The sequence below is a fragment of the Myotis yumanensis genome, unplaced genomic scaffold (genome assembly GCF_028538775.1).
Source record: "Myotis yumanensis isolate MYYU_CA2020_CCGP unplaced genomic scaffold, mMyoYum1.0.hap1 SCAF_3, whole genome shotgun sequence".
Lineage (NCBI taxonomy): Eukaryota > Metazoa > Chordata > Mammalia > Chiroptera > Vespertilionidae > Myotis > Myotis yumanensis.
In genome coordinates, this window is record NW_027223754.1 from 162,334,485 (window position 1) to 162,349,831 (window position 15,347).

Sequence of the window (15,347 nt, forward strand, 5' to 3'; positions counted from 1 at the left end):
CCGCCCCGTCAGCGCCCAGACCGCCTAGCGCTGCGCGCGCGCCGCCACGTCGCCGCCTCCCACTCCCCGACACCGCCGTTTGCCAACCCCACCCAGCGCTAGGTAACCGGTTCACCGGGCCGCGCCCGACCCTGACTGCGCCCTCCTATTGGCTCTTGCAGGTGCCTGTCGTCCTAGGTCGTTTCGGATTGGTCGAGGGTGGTAGTGAAAGGCGGGTCTTAGGGAGTAGGTAGGGCGGGGACCCGGATGTGTGTGGTGGCGGCGGCCGAAGAGCTAGAGTGCGCGCTGAGAGGCCTATGGATGAGGAGGACGCGGCGGCCCCGGTAGGCGGGGATCGGGGGCGGGGTCCCAGAGATCCCGGGTCTCCCCGGGGCCTGAGGCGGGAGGCGGGGGCCCAGGGCGGCGCCTGACGCTCTTGCCCGGAGGCTCACCCCGTCGGGACCCTCGCCCCGTGCCAGGCTCGGGGAGGCTGGGCGTCGTCACACTGACAGGCTGGCCGCGGTGCCCTCGGGTCTCGTCCGAGGGACCGGGCCGTGCGGTGGAGGCGGGGCTGGTGCTGCCGCCGCTGGCCGGTGCCTCGGCTGTGGGGCTCTGGGGATCAGCCCTGGCCGAGGGAGGGCAGGCACAGGCTGCCCGCAGGTGCTTGCCCTTCTAGGCCTACCCTCACTAAGCACCTACTGTGTGCAAAGCACTGTCAGGCCTGAGGGAACCCCTGTCTCAGGGTTTGGGGAACAGGAAAAGCACCTCACCCTTTTCTCACTTTTGGCTTCGAGGAAAAATTCATTCACTCATTCATTCATTCATTCGTTCGTTCGTTCATTCATTCACTCATTCATTCATTCATTCGTTCGTTCATGTGTTAGCACCATTGGTGGTTCAAACACCCAGGTCATCCGGCTCCTCTCCATCTTCTCTGCTGCCATCTCGCATCGGAACTGGTGCCACAACCTCGCCATTCGTCCACCACTCTCGCTCCTCTTTTCGTCAGTCCTCCCACCACAGCCTGACTGATCTCTAAGACCTGGCAAACCCTAGGTTCCTATCGCTTCCCGTCACACTCGGAATACATTACCGACGCCTCACGATGGTCTCCTGGGCCTTGATCCGGCCCCTGCCTCCTCCTCGCTCCCCTCCGGGGTCATCTTCCCCGTTTCTCACGTGCCAGCCACCCTGGCCCTTTATTTCTCTGCGGGCCAGCTCCCTTCGCCCCAGGACCTGCGTCCTGGCCGCCCGTGCCTGGCTCCTTCTCCTCTCAACTCTGATGTCACCTCCTCAGAGAGGGCCTTCTTTAGACGGGGGTCACCCCATGTTCTTGATCCCCCCACTCCGCCTGTCCTCCGGTGTCTGACATGGTGACATCCGCATGCCTCCTTACACTGCAGTGGGAGCCCTGTGAGAGCAGGCGTCCCCCCATCGCGCGCACAGTGTGTCTGCAGCACCTGGAACTGTAAATGTTTGTCGAATGAAAGGATGAGGACGGAGATGGTGGAGGTCGGTCTGGGCAACTGGCTTCCGGTCCAGCGCCCTCCCCAGGTTTCTGGTGAGACGGGCGGAGATGCTGTGCTGAGGGCCTGCTTCCTCCTCAGTCCCTCTCTCCCCACCCACAGGTTTGTTCTCATGAACAAGATGGATGACCTCAATCTGCACTACCGGTTTCTGAACTGGCGCCGGCGGATCCGGGAGATTCGGGAGGTCCGGGCCTTCCGGTATCAGGAGAGGTTCAAGCACATCCTTGTAGATGGAGACACCCTGAGGTGAGTTTGGGGGAGTTTTCCACGTTTTCCTTCTTGTGCCAATCTTGGAGATGAAAACGGGCGTCTTTTTGAGGCAGAGGGTCCGCACGGCCCTGGGAGGGGAAGGCTGTTACCGTGGCGGCCTTTCCGAGGGGAGCAGTGTGTGCCGCTCCCCCTGCACTTGCTTCTGCCGGTGCCTCGGGGTCCCGCTCCTGGCCTCGTTGGAAGCAGCCCTGTGAGAGCCAGGAGGCTGCTGGGCGTCGCGGGCGTTGCCCCAGCGCCCGAGAGTGAGGTCCTCCCTCTTGTGCAGAGAACAGACCTGTGGGTGGGAGAGGAGGACTGTGGGGAGGTTCCAGGGGTCTCCTTCCTGTGTCTCGTTGCCTTAGGTGAAGAGTGGCCATTTCAAGGGCAGAGGAGTTCCTGTTTGGGGAAGGACAGTTCTGTAATGCACTCTGCTCACCACCCGACAGCCCTTTGGATTGTGTTTCTTTTCTCTCTCCTTTCGGGCTTGTACCCCTTCCCCGACTGCTTTCGAGCCTAACTCACAAAGTTGTCATTGACGGGGGGAAGAGAGTAGTGCTATGTAGCCTGGAAACCAGAAAGCGGAGGAGTGGGGACTGCATAACTGTCTTCCAGTCTACGAAGGGCTCTGGTCCAGAGGATAGAGGCCAGCCAGCCGTTCTCCAGCTCCACGAGGACAGAGCCGGAGGAAAAGGGCCGGAGCTGCAGCAGGAGGGATTGAGGTTAGACAGTTGTGAGACCCCTCGTGAGCAGCTAAGGGAGGCTCTGCTTTCGTCTCCCCCTGGAAATGAGGAAACCAGGCTTGCGGTGGTCAGGGTGGGTTGGACCCTGATTGGAGGCAGCGGGAGGACCTCAAGGATCTTGTTATGGTGTCTGTGCAGATGTCCTCAAGTGTGGCCTACTGGATTCTCCTCTGTGCTGGCCTTCGCAGGGTGGGGGCTGGAGATGAGGCCCTTCCCCCAACTCCTGGGCTAGGTTGCTAATGGAACTTCCCACCCGTTCCTCCTTCAGTTACCATGGAAACTCCGGTGAAGTTGGCTGCTATGTGGCTTCTCGACCTCTGACCAAGGACAGCAATTATTTTGAGGTGGGCAGAGCAGGGGGTGAGATTGTTAAGCTCCAAGAACCTTTTTTTTTTTTTACTAGATTCACAGTCTGGGCCTTTTCATTTTCCATCAGAGCTGTCCTGTTGACCTGTTGGCTGGGGAAAGGGCACAGGATAGCATGGTGCCTAATCTGAGAGATAGGTGCCCTGGAGTCCTGTGACGCCATCCCTTCTGCTCTCCTGCCCCTCATCTAAGTAGACTTTGACCCGTGTCCTTTCCCATCCATTAACCCAAGCCCAGCATCTACTTCGTGTCCTATCCACTAATTGGAAATTATTTTCTAAGTAATCATGGTAAAGTAGGCCCCCACTCTCCCAGTTCCCTCTCTGAGTGCCCTGTCTTTTTCTCTGATTCCCATGTCTGTTGTCTCTTTGAGCCTCAGTCCCCTTTGATGTCTAGCCTCCCTTCCCCACACGAGCATCAGCTCCCATTTCCCGTCTGTGCTAACTGTGCCCTGCTCTCCTCCCTCCAGGTGTCTATTGTGGACAGTGGTGTCCGAGGCACCATTGCTGTGGGGCTGGTCCCTCAGTACTACAGTTTGGATCACCAGCCTGGCTGGTTGCCTGACTCTGTAGCCTACCATGCTGATGATGGCAAGTGAGTTGCCTCCTGCGGAACCTAACCTTCTGCCTATGGATTTGGGGGTTAGGGAATCTATACTAATAAAAGGGTAATATGCTAATTAGACTGGGTCGAGTGGCCATCTTCCGGATGTCCGACTTCCTTCTGGACAAAGCCATGGTGGTGGGGGCCGAGACAGAGGCAGTTAGGGGCAATCAGGCCAGCAGGGGAGGGCAGTTGGGGGTGAGATCAGGCAGTCGGACATACCCCAAGGGGTCCCTGATTGGAGAGGGTGCCAGCTGGGCTGAGGGACTCCCCCCCTCACTCCCTGTGCACGAATATCATGCACAGGGCCACTAGTCTTAGGTATAAAGGACTACCTCGGAGTGGCTTTTGCCATTCCTTCACCTATCTTGGGGTATTTTCATAGACTTTTCTGATCAGGACAGGAAGATGGCCTAATGGCTACTCTTGGAGGTTTGTAGACTTAGAGGAAGTGTGGAACTTGTGCTAGGACATAGGTAGATGTCGTCACAAAATGACTGGGAGCAGCAAGGTGAGGCCTCAGCTGTTGGCACTGGGGAGAAGTTGGGAGGCTCAGCTCAGGCCCTGTGTCTGCGCTACTCTGTCCACAGGCTGTACAATGGCCGAGCCAAGGGCCGCCAGTTTGGATCAAAGTGCAACTCTGGGGACCGGATTGGCTGCGGTATTGAGCCTGTGTCCTTTGATGTGCAGACTGCTCAGATCTTCTTCACCAAAAATGGGAAGCGGGTAAGTGGAAATCCCTAGTTGGTTTTAAGCAGTTTGAAGCTGTGTAAGAATTTGTGGGAGTGATAAGAGTCTGCTGGCTGGCGCTTGCCCAGGGACCCACAGGCTCAGTTCCCATCTTTAGTCCAGTCTCAGGTTCTCCTGAAGTCTCCTGCGTGTAGGAGAAGACACTTCCCTGCCCAAGTGAAGCTGGGGCATTACCCAGATGAAAGATGCAGAGGGGCAGTTAGTACAATGGAGGAGGAGCAGAAATTGTGGGGGACAGAATTGGGGGAGGGTTTTGAGCAGGAACAAAGAAGAGAAGATTATGGCCTGGCTACATAAGCTGGAGGTCCTCTTTGGGTTTTTGACTTGAATACTTTCGAGGATATGTCCTTTCTGTGTTTATTTTCTTTGTTTCACTTCTCCTTCCCTTTCTTCCAAGAGAGATTAGCTGTAGGGAAGAGATGGGATAACTCACACAGCAGGGAGAGCCACCAGCTCTGTACCCCACCCTGGGAAAATGGCTTCCTCAGACCCAGGCTGAGAAGTCCTACTCCCTCAGCACCTAGGCCTCAGCGCTTTCCTGCCTCCGGGCACACGCACTCATACCAAACGTATTTGGCAGCAAGTTGAGAGCCTTGTGTTTGCCTTCTAGCTCTGTGCATACTTTGCTCGGCTAGGAGTACTTAGCAGCTTTTTTTTTTTTTAAATATATTTTTATTGATTTTTTACCGAGAGGAAGGGAGAGAGATAGCTAGAAACATCAATGAGAGAGAAACATTGATCAGCTGCCTCCTGCACACTCCCCACTGGGGATGTGCTCGCAACCAAGGTACATGCCCTTGACCGGAATCGAACCTGGGACCCTTCAGTCCGCAGGCTGACGCTCTATCCACTGAGCCAAACCAGTTAGGGCTACTTAGCTTTAAATTTTTTTCGACACCTCTGTTTTTCTGTCTGTCAGTGTATGTGATAATTATTTTTTGCATCATCTCAAAAGTAGCCTGTAAGAATTAGATGAGCTATGCAAAAGTGAGCCTGACGGCAGCTCCCTCCCTCCCCCACTGCAGGTGGGCTCCACCATCATGCCCATGTCCCCAGACGGGCTGTTCCCAGCAGTGGGCATGCACTCCCTGGGTGAGGAGGTACGGCTGCACCTCAAGGCTGAGCTGGGCCGTGAGGATGACAGTGTCATGATGGTGGACAGTTATGAGGACGAATGGGGCCGGCTGCATGATGTCAGAGTCTGTGGAACTGTAAGTAAGGGGCAGTGGGGGTGGGCGGGAGGGCTGGGCAGGACACCTGTGGGCCACATAAGCATGTCTGAATTGCTTAGAATTGGGGGTGAGGACAGTGTCTTTTTAAGGTTTTGGAAAATGGGAATTTTGGCAGGATAGCCTGGGGGAGTCTTGACATGATTTTTTTTTTTTTTATGTTTTCTTCTTAGCACTGATTCGCTTTCTTCCCATCCCCTTCATTTGAGAGCTTTACTCTCGGAACAAGTAGTAGTTCTCCTTTGTCTTCTTTGGTTCCTTTGACACCTGGTGAGCCCTGCTGCCCTGCACACCTGCCTTTCAGAGGCTGGGCCTGATTGCGAGGCAGGATGCCTGGCTCCCCCGTTGGGCTTGATCACAGCTTATCTCCCCAGGCTTTCCATTCACTGCTGTGGGGCAAGTGTGGTCACAAGTCCTGCTCATGTGGAAAGGTTCTTTGAGATAATTTGAGTAAGCGTCAATGTTAATCTCTTCTGTCTTCCCTCTACATTTTATAGAGGGTGAGACTAGAGGCATAGAAAGGTCAGTGAGAATCCTTGACATGTCACAGCTTGCTTTTTTATACATCTTGTCATGCCTGCTTTAGTCTTTTCCTGGATTTTAAATTTTCTTGGGACGTTTATGCACCTTCACATCTACACTCTGTACCTCATGCTCGGTTGGGAGTGCATGGGTGCTGAGTCGGGGTCTGGCCCTGGTCTCTAGTGGACTGTACAGACCTCCCACTTCGAATTGTCCCTCTGCTGCCCCCTTGCTCCCAGTTCAACCTTTTCTCCATCCTCTGGCCTTCTCACCCCAACCCAGGCTGTTTTCAAATCAACCTTTGATAGCAAAACAGAAGCAGTGGAGGGATTGGGGCGGGGAGTGGATTATGAGCAAGGCCCCCCTCCCGCCCTTCTGGAGTTCAAGGTGAGTTAAACTCAAGGAAAATGGCAGAAAGTATGTTGTCCTGTTGCTTCGGACACTCTGCACCCCCTTCTGACACTAGGGTCCAAGGACTGCAGTGTCTGTGAGTCAGGAGGCCTCCGGTGTCCACTCCTAGACCATTGTCTCTTCTCTTTCTTTTCCACTTCCCCCATCATTTTGACAACATCTACAGAGTTGAACTTGGGACTGAGCCAGGGCTGTGTTCCCGCTCTCGTCCTTGACCTCTCCTCAGGAGTGTTTTCCTGGCATCCTTTCCCTGCCTGGACCTGTCCCCACTCTGTTCCCGGCTCCTCCCAGGCAATCTTTCCTAATTGATGCAGAATCCTGTAGACATTTATAAATAGCCTTCATTCCTCTCTGCCCTTCCCCCAACACCCTCAGGCCATGCGTTGAAGAATTTTTTTCTTTCTTAGACATAAGCTGTTAAATTTGGCTCTTTTTTTCAGACCCTCACTCCAGCTTCTAACAGCTAGCAGGGTGGGCACACTGCTCCCTGAACACTTGCTCCTCTGGGGCAGATTGGGCATGCGTCTCCTGAAGGAAATGTGCCTTTATTCCAATCTTGCCAACTGCCCCATCTTTCAAATAAGGGTGATTTACCCAGTTTCTTCCATTCCCTGGGCCTCCCATCCCACTTGTCTCTTGATCCCCTCCCTTTTGTCATCATGCACTGAATTTCTGATCCAGCAATCAAAGTTGTGTCATCTAGAGGAGCCTAGGAGAGGTCATTTGGACCATGCCTGTGCCTCCTATTTCTGTGTTCAGCATGGCTCTTTCTCCTCTTTGTCTTTCCTGTTTTATCATTCCCCTCTCTGGGGAGCCCTTACCTTTGCTGTGTTGAAGCTTGTTTATCCTGCCCTGGGTGATGTTCCCAGGAGAGCACCCTTTAGAACCATAAAGATTTGGGAGAGGCTTTGGTGCCATCCAGTCCAGGGTTTCTTAGTATGAAGGCTGTTGGGCATTTTAGGTGAGACAGCTCCTTGATGGACAGGATGCTTAGCATCTCTGCCTCTGGAAATTGTGACAGCCACACATCCCCAAACATCATGTTATGCTATTGATGCAAAAACAGTCCCAGAGAAATGAAGAGACTTGTTCAAACGTCAAAAAGTGAATTAGTACCTGGCCAGTGTGGCTCAGTGGTTGAGCATCGATCTATGAACCAGGAGGTCACGGTTCGATTCCAGCCAGGGCACATGCCTGGGTTGTGGGCTTGATCGCCAGGGTTGGGTGTGTGGGAGGCAGCGATCAATGATTCTCTCTCACCATTGATGTTTCTATCTCTTTCTCCCTTCATCTCTGAAATCAATAAAAATATATTTAAACTTTTTAAAAAAGTGAATTAGTGACAAAACTAAGCCCAGATATTCATTCTTTGACCCCCACCCACTGCCTTTCCACTGTCGAATATGTGCTGTTACCTTCTGTCCAAGCCCGCTCTCCTGTCGCCACTCATCCCCCTTCCTCCTGCCCCCTTCTCCTAAAATGAATCTGGAGTTCCTGGGCCTCAATTCCTACTTCCCAGGGATTCTCTTGTCCTTCAGCCAAGGCCCTCCTGGGTAAGTTTATTTGGTTGCCTTGGAATTCTTTTATTCCTAGCCTTTTTCTCAGTTTTGGAATCTCAATCATCCTTTCTTCTCCCGTCTCACTGATTCTTCCCCTAAAGAAAAGCAAATTCAATTTCTGACTTTTTGTCTCTCCTACATTCATTATGAAAAATTTTAAACATACAGAAAAGTTGAAAAACCAGTACAGTGAACACTCATATATCCACTACCTAGATTCAACAGGTGTTAATTTTCAGTCATGTTTGCTTAATCTGAGTGTCTATATTAGTCAGACCTGGCTCTTTATTTTTTTAAAAAATATTTTTTTATTGATATTTAGAGAGACAGGAAGGGAGAGGGAGAGAGAGACATTGATGTGAGAGTGAAACATCAATCAGCTACCTCCAGCATGCCCCCTACTGAGGATTGAACCTGCAACCTGGGCATGTACCCTGACTGGGAGTCAAACCAGCAAACCTTTCGGTGCACGGACAATTCCCTGACAATGCCTAACCAACTGAGCCATACCGGCCAAGACCTGGCTCTTTCTTGAGTGGAATTCTTCCCCTGCTTCGTGTGGCCTCAGTTTCCCCTCTGAAAGAGTCCCCCTTCCTGGAACTCTGAGGGTGTTGGAGTGTTGCTGCTGCATTGCTCAGGAATGGGGGTGTTGCCCCTCACCTCATCCATGCCCCAAGGCCTTGCACAATAAGCTAATGAGTGGAGGATGGGGGGTGCGGTTGGTAAAGCTTGGAGATTAGACTTATTCTGTCTTTGTTTTCTAGTCAGAGCTCCTCTGACAACTCCTTAGTGATGGGGCAACAGCTTTGGTACACAAAGGGGGTGAATGAGGCCTCACCCTCCCAGGGGCCCTTCATGGCCCCAACTCAGGAGGAGACCGTGTTGGGGCCTGAGCTGGCTGGTGGGGAGCATGTTCTTGGTTCTTGTTTCAGCTGCCTCTAGGCCCTCAGGGCACTGAGCCTTTCGTTGCTCCTGTCAAGAGGGATTAGGGCTTCCGCTGGCAAGAGGAGGGCAGATACCAGTAGGAGAGCACAGGCTGAGAAGTGCTACTGGTACAAGGAGAGGGGGAGTGAAGTAGGCTGTCTGCACTCTGGTCTGTAGCCTCCACTCTGGCATTGAGTCCACCTATTTGGCCTCTCAAGGCTTTGGTTGTGTTTGGAGGGACACATAAGAGGCAGGGGGTATGAGAGCCCCAAGGAAAGGGTTCCCTCTACCTCCACCAAAGATATAGAGGAACATTCCTGCAGATTGGGCACTGTCTAAGAGAAACACTGGGGGGAGGACAGTTGGTCAGTTGGGGTAGAGTCTTCTGGGAAGTAGTCATTTGTCTTGGGCAAACAGTACTTAGTGCTGGGAGCCTAAGGGACTGTTCCAGTTGGACGTAAAGGCTGAGATGAAAGATCATTTCCTAATTTGTGATTGGCATTTCCAGTCTGCTGTAGCTTTGGGGTGACTATTAATGTTTAGGGAGCACTGATATGTTGGCCTGTTCCAGTATAACCCCCATTTCTGATTTATGGAAAGGCAGAAATGTGTATTGATCTCCTACTGGGTGTCAGGCTCTGTGCTAAGCACTTGACACTTAATTTCGTCTTCTCACCTATTTTTAAAGATCCTGATTTTACTGATGAAGAAATTTAGGCTTAAAGAAGTGCTCAAGGTTAGTGGCTAGTAAGTAATAGGAGTTAGGATATGAACCCTGGTCTGATTGATTCTCTTTCAAACTAAGGGGCATCTGAGGCACAGATTAAGGGACCAGCATCAGGCTTCTAGCAACTAAGATTCTCCTCTAGGTGCCTAATAGCCCTAGTCTAAGGAGGGGAGGAGTGCATTGAAGCAAGAATCTGTCAGGGAGGCCAAACTTGCCCTCACTCCATCCCTTAAGTTCTCCGAGAAGGTTCTGGAAAGCTTAGGGGGACTTTTCCCAGGAGCAGGTGAGTGGATCCAACAGGACCAGATGAATTGGTGTGGCTTCTGACCTGAGGGGTGGGTGGCTCCTCTCTTGAGGAGGGCAGACTGTGCAGGAATCTAGTCTTGCAGGCCATCAGCAGTCTGCCTGAACTGCTCTGTGGTGTGGAGTGGGTTTTAGAGTCCCGTGTTAGTGTGTTTCATCTTCCTGGCCTTTTGGCTTAAAGAAGCATCCCCATCCTATCCATAGACGAAACTGCAGTGCTGCTCTTCTCAGGGCTGAGCTAGAGAGAACGGTCGGGCGGGTTTTTCCCAAGGATTAGGGTCTGGATCCGCTGTCTCTTGGCCCTGGAGTGGAGAACACTTTGTTTCCTATGCTGAGGCCAGTTGGATGGAGTGGGTCAAGGGCAGCTGTGGGGTCTCCCACCCAGTTCTGCAGTGCTGGGTGGGAGGGTGGCCTGGGGGCAGCTCGGACTGGGTGGGATGGAAGCTCGTTAGTGTGCATCAAGCTACAACCCTTCTGGCTTGTGGGGAGAGGTACAGAGCAGGAACCCAGGCCGAGCAGAGAACACGCAGAGGCCCATAAACAGAATCTAAACAGTGTGGGTCTTAATTAGTGTCTAGAAGTTCAGAATGTGATGCAAGGTACCCCTCTCTGATGAAAAAGAGCAGTGCGATGTATGGAGAAGACTGGGCTAGGAGTGGAATAGAAAAGAGCCAGTGTAACCCAAGATGTGTGAGGCCCTGGCTGCAGGAAGGAGAGAAGAGTCGGCTGGTGTGGATTTAGGTGGTCTGTACATCTCTGGCTTTTATGCTGATCCCGCCCCCAACCCCCACCTCCAGTTCTCTTTGGTGAGGAAGGGAGGATGGACTTGAGGAGGCAGGGCTTTGGGAATCCAGAGCTGAGAAGGGGACCAAGTCCCTGTATTTCCTCTCTGAAGGGGTGCTGAAGACAGGCTTCCTTGTAGGTGCGGGTGACATAGTTCCTTTCCCATTCAGGCAGGTGCTCTTTGGTGGGGTGAGAGGCCAGCATCCCAAGGCTTCCAGGAATATGTGAAGGAGGTCCCCAGGGAATGTGTATTCTTCAGGGCTGGAAGGTGGGAAGGTAGAATAAAGTCTTAAGGGGCAGTTTGGCTAATTAAAAAGGGATTAAGGAATCCCAGGTGGTGCTGAAGGTGGGGAAAGAGGGAATGGGGTTGAGTCATAGTTCTGTTATTACCATGACAACTGATAAATAAATCCTCCCAGATTGAGGGTTGCCGCCCCATCATGTCCAGGCAGGACCATTGTGGACTGAAGAGCCCCAAGAGCCCTTCAGTCATCTCTCCTCTCGTCCCCTCTCCACACCTCTGCTCCAGCTTCAAAGAGCCACAAGGGGCTGGGAACTGGAAAACTTGCCTTCCTAGCTTTGTTCTGCTGCTCCCCTCCCTCACATGAAATGAAGGAGTAGAGCTGTCCTCCTGAGTTCTGGCTCCCCTCGGCACCTCCCTGACCCCAGCTATGAACAGCTCTGTTTGAAGTCAAGTAAAACAAAAACCTTGAGAAATTATTTCAGTTCCATCCCAGACGGAATTGGCTTCTGAGCTTCTCTTCCCTCCCCCAAACATCTAGAGTTGGCACCTTACCTGTCCCCATTAGGCCCTCTATGAAAGTGGTCAGGTCTCCTCTGAGCCTCGTCTTCACTTCGCCTTTTCTCTTGCTCAGGGGCCCTGGGTGTACCTTTCCCAGCAGGGTTATTCAGGGAAGTGATGGTGTACTCGTAGCCTAGTGTGGCTCCCAGCCCTCAGCCATCTGGATTGCTGTGCTGCTCTATCTCCCGCAAAACAAGGCTCAGTAGGCAGGCAGGTGCAGCATCAGGAAACTGGTCCCCAAATGGCCTTGGGACCCGGTTTCCAGGGCGGTGTCAGCCTGCCTCCTTACCCCCCCCCGCCCCCGACTCTCCCCCACAGCTGCTGGAGTACTTGGGCAAGGGCAAGAGCATCGTTGATGTAGGGCTGGCCCAGGCCCGGCACCCACTGAGCACTCGGAGCCACTACTTCGAGGTGGAGATCGTAGACCCTGGAGAGAAATGCTACATCGCCTTGGGGCTGGCCCGGAAGGTGGGCACTGCTTCTGCCTGTGGAGCTGCTTAGCTCTGGGGCTTTGGGGATGGGTCTGGGGGATCTTGGGAAATCTGGGGGCCAGATTGCAGAGGGCAGGTCTTAACCTGGGACAGAGCCTGGTTGTGTGTGTCTGCTGTGTAAGGGTACAGACCCCAAGTGACCTAGGACCTGAGAGTGTTGTGACTGCATCATACACACTGAGCCCTGGGTGTGGGGTGGGCACAGCTTGCAACCCAGACCAGGAAAGCCAAGAACCCCTCTTACCTTCTCTGCTTCCCCTGCAACCTCAAGCTCTTGAAGGGGTGAGGCTGCAGGGGTGGTGAGCAGCCGTCTGGGTTGTAGCCTATTCCAGAAGACGGGAGGTTCAGATGCTACTCCCTCCTGTCCTCTTCTGTGCATTGTACCACAGGTTTCCTTTTTTCTTTTTTGTGCAGGATTATCCCAAGAACAGGCACCCTGGCTGGAGCAGAGGGTCTGTGGCTTATCATGCAGGTGAGCAGGGGCTGCCCTGGGGAAGCTGGGGTCGTGGGAGATGTAGAGACTCGGGGACATCCATTTTCCTGACCCCTCACAAGTGGCCTCTCCTCCAGCATCTGGCTGGAGAGCTTTTCCCTGCCGTCATCTGCTTTCCTTCCAAAGCTGCTTTCTCCTCATCTGTTTTTCCTCCAAGCCCTCCAAGCCCGGGGTGCAGAGCAAGGGTGGGGATCTGGGCCCAAACTGGACATTCCAGGCCTCTGAGTTGGCTCCCTCTGTGCCCTTCCTGCAGATTCTGCATTTTCTTTTTTTGGTCAGCTTGACTTCCTTTGGGCCTTTCTTTAGAAAGAACAAACCGTGAGTTCCTGGTACCACCTCCCCCATCCCTGGCTCCCCTCCCCTCTCTGACCAGCTCCCTGAGGACTCTCTCCCTTAGCTCTTGAAGTGGGCCCTCATTCTCTCTCTCTCTATATATATTTTTTTAATATATTTTTATTGATTTCAGAGAGGAAGGGAGAGGGAGAGAGATAGAAACATCAATGATGAGAGAGAATCATTACAAACCCCCTACTGGGGATCAAGCCCGCAACTTGGGCACGTGCCCTGACTAGGAATTGAACCATGACCTCCTGGTTCATAGGTCAATGCTCAACCCTGAGCCACACTGGCTGGGCTCTTTCTATTTTTTAATCTGGAGCCCTCTTCCCGCTTCTGTCTCTACATCTTTGTTTCACCTGTCTTCTCCCTTCCTCTGGGCCAGAGAAATGGGGTAGGGAAACATCAACTTCAAGCAGGGGCTGCTTGTGGGGGGGGGGGGGTGTAGAGTGTCAGCCCCTCCTTCACTGTATGCTCTCTCCCCTCCCAACAGATGATGGGAAGATCTTCCATGGCAGCGGTGTGGGGGACCCCTTTGGGCCACGCTGTTACAAAGGGGACATTATGGGCTGTGGGATCATGTTCCCGCGGGACTACATTCTGGACAGTGAGGGTGAGTGGGGTGGGGCCAACCAGGCTGGTCAGGTGGAGGGTGGGGGCAGTACTCCAGGAGCTCAGGTTTTCTGGTCTTCTAGGTGACAGTGATGACAGTTGTGACACAGTGATTCTGTCCCCGACTGCCCGAGCCGTCCGGAATGTCCGGAATGTTATGTACCTGCACCAGGAAGGGGAAGAGGAAGAGGAGGAAGAGGAAGAGGAAGATGATGGGGAAGAGATAGAGCAGGAGCATGAGGGCAAGAAGGTGGTGGTGAGTGTGGAGGGTTTGGGGTTGGACTAGGGTTCTTGGGCCTGGGCGAGGGCTGGTATTGTTGGGAATAGAAAGTGGAACCAGGGTAGGGAAGAGGGAAGGCCTGGCCTTGCTGTGGGTGTGTTCATGTTCTGAGGCATTGGGAGTGCCAAGTTGCCGAGAGACTTGGTTTCCAGCCTTAGGACGCCCTCTTGTGGTCACTTCTTGCATCACCCCAAGTCTCTCCGCCAGCTATGCTGCGATTTGGGAGTGAGTGGGGTTCAGTCCTGTGTAGCTAGCTGGTACATCCTCAGAGAAGAGGCCAGAGCTGCCTGCTCCATTCTTCTCCCCACCCCACCCCCAGGTCTTCTTTACTCGGAATGGCAAGATCATTGGGAAGAAGGATGCTGTGGTACCCTCTGGGGGCTTCTTCCCCACCATCGGAATGCTGAGCTGTGGCGAGAAAGTCAAAGTGGACCTGCACCCCCTGAGTGGCTAGGGATTTTCTCACACAATGGCCCCTTCTCTCTCTCCTGCCCCTTTACAGGACCGGGTACCCAGTTCCTGACTTCCCTGAGGATTTCTTTACCTGAGGCCCCAAGGGTATAGTCACTCTGCCCCTACTAGGTTAGGCCCCTGCCAAGCCCATATTTCTGACCCGGTGCCACCCCTATCATCAGTCCCTGGGCCCTAGTCCCTGGTTGGACAGGGGAAGACCCAAATATAGTGTTTTATCGGTGGGTCCCACTCGCTTTGGTCAGGGGCTCCACGTCCCACTGTCCCCACTGGCCCATGTGGGTGGAGAGGAGTGAGCACCTGCCTCAGCTGCTGTTTGGGCCTGAGGCTCTGCAGAGGGTGGAGCAGACAGCCCCTCCCCCATTTCCCACAGTATTTCTCTTTGCATTTCTTCTTTTTTGTTCCCTGTCCTCATGATGGGAATCAGTTGCTGCTATCATCCCCCTGGCTGGGCCAGGGGCCCTCTCTCCTTCCACTCACTGCTGTCCCTAGAGTCTCTGTCCTTTCTCCTGAGAACCGCTTTCTCCCTCACCACCTTTTCAGGCACCAGAGGTCCACAGAGAATCAGTCTCCGGCTCCCCCAGGTGGACACACATAAATGGGTGTTTAATGGTGTGAGAGAGGGGCTGTCAGGTGGGGGGCAGAGACTGAGGCCTTTGTGCCATCCTTCGTCTACCAGTGGCCCCCCCTTTGTCTAGTTCCCTGGGATGCAGGCTGAGCATGTCTCTCCTGTGGTAGAGAGGCGGACTCCAATGCCCTCACCGGGGGGTCCCCAAGGGCAGCTGGACTCTTCTCCCCTTCCTCCCCTGCTTGCTGCCTGTGCCCGTTGTCCGTTTTGCTTCAGTGTTTGATTCCAGCACTTATGCGTGTCTTCCCCCACCAAGACCTCGTCTCCTAGCCCCTTGACCTCTGACCCCCTCTCCATACAGTGACTTCTCCTGGGAGGAAGCAGGAGCAGAAGCTGTTGGCCTTGGTTTGCACAGAGCGGATAGGGCTTTGGGGAAAGGGGGGGTAGCTGTTGTGCTGCTGGGGCTGCCCCGTGGGCCCTCCCTTCAGTCCCTGCACTATGATGTATGAAATGTATGTACAGACAGAGATGTTTATACAGCCAATAAAGATGGAGTTTCCATATTTATCAGCATGGCCAGGACACAGGAGTTCTTTCTAGTACATAGGGCTGAGGTGGGG

The 15,347-nt window shown here is 53.5% G+C and overlaps 1 protein-coding gene across 2 annotated transcripts; it reads left to right on the forward strand.

The window, feature by feature from the left end:
* Positions 1-238: 238 nt before the first annotated feature.
* On the forward strand, positions 239-15,292 carry SPRYD3 (SPRY domain containing 3). Of its 2 annotated transcripts, none has more exons than XM_070410168.1 (11): positions 239-323; positions 1,608-1,754; positions 2,766-2,841; positions 3,333-3,457; positions 4,057-4,192; positions 5,242-5,427; positions 11,795-11,944; positions 12,382-12,439; positions 13,290-13,409; positions 13,492-13,664; positions 14,008-15,292. In XM_070410168.1, exons 1-11 carry the CDS (start codon positions 247-249, stop codon positions 14,140-14,142), a joined length of 1,383 nt encoding a protein of 460 aa, XP_070266269.1. In that variant the 5' UTR covers positions 239-246; the 3' UTR covers positions 14,143-15,292. The 2 variants fall into 2 exon arrangements, with proteins under 2 accessions (XP_070266269.1, XP_070266270.1); XM_070410169.1 differs by lacking the exon at positions 239-323 and adding an exon at positions 2,370-2,476 and having other exon boundaries at positions 1,677-1,754; positions 2,934-3,457.
* The last annotated feature ends 55 nt before the right edge of the window (positions 15,293-15,347 follow it).